Source organism: Gymnoscopelus microlampas (assembly GCF_963454915.1).
Source record: "Gymnoscopelus microlampas genome assembly, chromosome: 23".
NCBI classification, from domain to species: Eukaryota; Metazoa; Chordata; class Actinopteri; order Myctophiformes; family Myctophidae; genus Gymnoscopelus; species Gymnoscopelus microlampas.
In genome coordinates, this window is record NC_139960.1 from 33,015,945 (window position 1) to 33,021,413 (window position 5,469).

Below are 5,469 nucleotides of genomic sequence, written 5' to 3' on the forward strand. Positions count from 1 at the left end.
TTCCACTCAAACAAGCGACCCGACCACGTGAATCAACAAGCATGCCTCCCCCAGCAGGACTCAACAGACCCAAAACAGTAAGAGAATGACAACAATAACATAAACAATAATAATCTAAAGTTAGGTCAAGTTAATGGCGAGTAAAGATCGAGGCCATTGTTGAGCACGTTACGTTACAGATGCTTGAGACTCAGCCTGCCCTGCCTGAACTAACCTCCTGATGGTTAGCTGTTAGCATCAATGCTAGCTTATTGAAGAGTGGGCACATAAACATTGCTGTTGGCATTGGCATCTCCATGTTAATTTGGCTATTTCTCTCCCCAACAAAATATGAAATATTTAAAGTAATATTTCATAATTTGGCTAAAGTAATTGTTTCTGCCCATAGTGACTGCCTGGCTAACCACAGGTTTTGTTGCAATTGTAGAAATATTAGGCCTTAAATGTCAAATGTATGTCTCATGTTCAAATAATGTATTCTTAACATTACTTTAGACCATTTTACAAATTCATTTTTTTTACGTTTCGGGTGAAAACATTGCCATTTTAACAATGAATGTAGGATGGCCTTGGAACAAGAAGACTGATCTTTATTGTATTGATTTTGACATCTATGTGACATGTCATATTATAGGACCACAATGGAAACAAGTCCCCAAGACTTTTTTGTGTTATCCTTTTAGCCTAAAAGTCTGACTGTACCACGTGCTGTTTACATTTCTGACAACTATTCAGTCAGTCAATCAATATAGATACACAAATGTCACAAACATCTATGACGGTCGGTCTTTCTTGCTCTTGATCCAAGGGTTGTAGAATGATATTCCAATTATTCCATACATCAGTGGTTCTGAAACATTTTCATGTTAAGGACCCCCAAATTAATTTGTATTTGGCCGTGGACCCCCCCCCCCCCCTGAATATATTTTTTTGCCAGGGAGGGACCCCCACATACAAGATGATGTTAAAATGTTTCCAAAACATTAAAAGATTTTCAATATTTTATTTAGGAATATAGCAGATATACAAGTAGCCAGTTGTGAGCTTGTAGACCGGCTATTTTCAAATGGTCGATGTATATAGGGTTAAAGTGGTTAAGCTAATTTGGCAATTGTGTAAATAGTGGATCTATAACCTGACGTGTTATGAGCTTGTAGATCCACTGTTTTCGCTATTTTTGAAAAGGGGTTTAAATGGTAACTAATTTTTGACACCCCCTATTTTTCCTGAAATGACGCCTCTGGGGAGGTCATGGACAGGAACATGTTTGAGAAGCACAGATGTACATCTTCTATGTCCTCCTTGCAGGAGCTGGGCAAGAATCTGTTCAAGCGGCGGAGGGTGCTGAGCAAACAGAAGAGGAAGAACCACCAGATAATTGGAGCTGTGGTTGACAAGGGCCTCATCACTGTTCACCATCTGAAGAAGAGAATGTACATAATGCTGACAACTTCATTAATGCTGAACAAATGCATACATGCGCACACACATACACAGTCACACACACACATACATTTCTGGGAATGATTCCCACAAATGTATGTTTTATGTGGGTTTCTGAACTGTCCACAGTCCTCTGAGACAGGCTGAGATATTATTATTACCATATTATATTAATTAATCAACATTTTATTTTCGTGTCAGGACAATTGCTTGACCCATCCCACATGGGATTATCAGACACATCAGCTGCAAAAAAACATTAACATTGCAGTGTATTACCCAACCACCAACTCCTTATAAACAACAACTAATTATAAACAACAGAGTGTGTGTGTGTGTATGTATATATATACACACACACACACACACACACACACACACACACACACACACACACACACACACACACACACACACACACACACACACACACACACACACACACGTATTCATACAGACCTGCACAATATCTTTGAATGAAAGTTAATCTGTTGTAAGTCAGCCTTCTCCTAACCCACGCTTTAGAAAGATATTCTGAAAATGCAAAAAATGTGATCAACATTATAATGAGCATTAGTGAGGACCAATTATATGAAGATAGGTTATGGTCCTATAAGACAAGTAATACATCAGTATGCTTGTTCCACCACTGGGGTCGGTCCAGTAAATTGCCTAGAGCCTCTTGTGGGTCACCGGTAAAACAAAATAGTGGAATTTCACTTTTCTCTGTAGCAGTATTTATGTTTTCTGGCACATTCCTACACATGCAAAAACTATCCATTCATTGCAGCAATGAATCAATCACACTGCCATTTTCTGGTTTTGCCCAATATTGGAATGTGCTGCCTTGAAAAAAATCAGTTGGGAACAGAGACAATCGTTATTTCTGATTATTCTCCCCCCCGCCCCCCCAATTAACTGGTCCCTAAACTAGGCAGATGTGCATGTTTGCATTGACACCAGTTTGTTTTGTCTTTATGTTTTAGTTTGGTTTGTGGCTCTATTTTCAGTAACTGAACATGAGTGATTTTTGTATTTTTCATATTGTAGATCTTTGACCTGACTCCCATGCGGTAGCCTAATTCAGTGGTTCTCAAACTTTTTCATGTCAAGGACCCCCAAATTGACACTCATTAGCCTGCGCACCCTCATTTGAAAAATATATGCCAGGGACCCCCATAAGAGAAGATTTGTACGGCTCTAGCACTGATTCTCAACCATTTTAATTTCAAGGACCCCCCAGTTAACATGCATTAGGCTACGGACCCCATTTAATGGCATCTCTATCTCTGGGACCCCAATTCATATTGTAAAATCAATGTTAATTTAACTCTGAGAGTGTACAAATGGAACCAAATGGACCCGTTAGGGTCCATTTGGTTCCATTTGTACGCTCTCAGAGTTACAGACCCATAAGGGTCCATTTGGTTCCTATCCATCATTTAGCTGGGGACCCTGGAACCCCCTCGAGTACCCCTGGGGGTCCCCGGACCCCACTTTGAGAACCAATGGCCTAATTTCTAAAATTAGTGTTGTGTTTCACCCGCAGCACCAGCCCAAGAGCCAACATCACCTTATCTGGGAAGAAAAAAAACAAGCTTCTGAAGCAGCTGCGTCACATGGATAAGGAAAAGTCGAGCATGGACGGTAAGGAAGGACCAGTGGATGTTTTTCTTTTCCCGAATTGCTTCCACCCAGTTTTAGCAATTACATTGGTATTCCGCTTCCGTGTTCCGAGAAAGTGGCGAGGTTCAGTGCATTGTCTAAGGAGAAGATTAACTGCAGCCTTCACCGCGGCGACAGGAGGCGCGGCCACCACTTTTCTGTTGCCTAGCTCAGTGTGGCGAGACGGCCAACCGGAAGTGTGCTGTGGTCTGAAATAGGCGTGGATTGGTGCACCCATGAAAAGTCCACGTCACCGACGCATCGTGGGTTGCAGACGCTTTGTACACTCCTATTTAGCAGCACAAACGCAGTTATAAATGGCCTCTGCTAGTGTGAATGTGGTGTTAGTCTCTAGTTGAACGAAGTGTTTAGAGACTGACTTGTGAGTCTAGTGCCTGGCTGCACAGTGAAATGCGGAAGCCTAATTTATACTCTGTGATACGACAATTTTGCAATGCTTTTGAAAATCAGTTTGTGTTGGAACGCGACACCGTGATGGAGTATTATGCTCAAGTGTTCTAAGTTTGAAAGTTTGTGCCCTTTGATCCTCTTGTAATGCATGTGCAGCAACATTAGCGGTTGTCCCAATTTATAAGAAAGTGACGTGATCGTATTAAAACCCCACAAACCGTATTTACTTAGTTGTATGATAAATAGCAACCATTGCTGATCTACAAGCTCACAACACTTAGAATCGCATCGTGTTGTGAGCTTTTAGGTTGGCTATTTTTGCGATTGTTAATAATTTCTGACAATATGAAATGCCCGATATAGGGACGCCATAAAAGGATAAAATGTCTCTCTTATTGTGTGAATCTTTTTTCTGTCTTGTCTCCATAGCTCAGCCAGTAACACAACCAAAGAAAGAGGCCTCTTCATCATCTGTGCCAGGCAAAAAGAAGAAAGGGGTTGGATCCCAGGTGGATGTGGAAATGGCAGATGTGGAATGAGAGGAGGGTGATAAAAATGATCCAATTTTGGCTCCCAGCCACGTAGGACAATATCCAGTATTTGAACTGGAGAGGGGCACAATGGGTGTTTCCTTGCCATCTAATGGGAGAACTGAACGGGGAATATGATCTACAGGGTGTCCTGGAAAGTCTGGAATCACAGTGATAAATAACACAACATAGTTTGGATTTGGATGAGGGGGCATTACCGGGCCCCCGAGAATCAAATCCTTTTCCATTTTGCTGCCAGTGACTGCTTGAAGGGGGAAAAAAAGTATTTGGAGAATGTCTAAACCCAGCGTCATCTGCTAGCAGTGAATTACCAACTGAGATATGCATTGTCAGATTCAAAGACATGAGGGCACTAAGAATAGCAATGTCTGTTTCAGAATGACCTCTAGGGGCTGTTAGAGGAGCTTTTTAATTCCTTAACCTTACAATAGCAGATCTACAAGCTCACAGGCATCACTTTGTGCCATGCTGTGAGCTTGTACATCTGCTATTTTTGAACTTTTTTGAAAGATCTTCAAAATTGTGAGAACTACTGGTTTAGAAGGCATTTGTAGAATCGGCCTCAGGTCTTAACCACAGCATCCTTATTGTGGCCCCAGGGGTCTTGGGGGGGGGGGGGGGGGGGGGGGGGGGGGTTTACAATGGAACAACCATTATCAAATTAGTCTTGCGTTGCTGCTGGACGATCTATCGTCTGGAAACGCAAGACTATTATCACATCCACCAATACAATAAAGGAAAAAATTAAAAACAATGGGCTAAATAGCCAATCGGATATCTGCATATAAAACGTCAATATAAAATCTGTCTAAAAGTGTCTTGTCTTTAAGTGGTTAAGATTCCAGACTTTTCAGAAACCCGATCGCTTTTCCTTAAGAGTGCATAATTGGGTTACCTTTTTTTCCTGTTTTCAGACCTACAGAGTCGCTTCAATGCCTCCGCTATTTTGTATATTATTTAAATATTGGCAGAAGACTACGTCATAAAGAAATATCGTAATAAACCTGGGTGTAATAGTGTAAACATTTGCCTGAAATGTTGTAGGGTTTGTGATCCTGTGTGAAAGGTCCACAGACAAATATGCTATCATAAACCAGATTGTTTCTTATGTCGTCTGCATTTATTATGGATGTAATTAAAGGCTATTTCAACTATTATGCATCTGACTTGTCATTTTTTTAAGTATTTGTTAAGATTTTGGCTTTAGAACCTTAAAGCCCAAGTCACTTTATTAACAATATAAACAAACTATTTAATTCCAAGCAATATTCTTCAGTCACTTCATCACTGTTGCTGTTTTCAGTGTCCCGATAACAACACAGATAGGACATTGAATAATATTTGTAATAATTGATTCTCAAAACAAATAAGTGCAAGTTAAATTGTGGTTTGGGGCATA

At 40.6% G+C, this 5,469-nt stretch overlaps 1 protein-coding gene across 1 annotated transcript; it reads left to right on the forward strand.

Moving 5' to 3' along the window:
- Positions 1-5,227, forward strand: c4h11orf98 (chromosome 4 C11orf98 homolog). The gene is made up of 4 exons (XM_084049660.1): positions 1-77; positions 1,309-1,433; positions 2,993-3,090; positions 3,949-5,227. Exons 1-4 carry the CDS (start codon positions 42-44, stop codon positions 4,056-4,058), a joined length of 369 nt encoding a protein of 122 aa, XP_083905786.1. The 5' UTR covers positions 1-41; the 3' UTR covers positions 4,059-5,227.
- Positions 5,228-5,469: the final 242 nt, after the last annotated feature.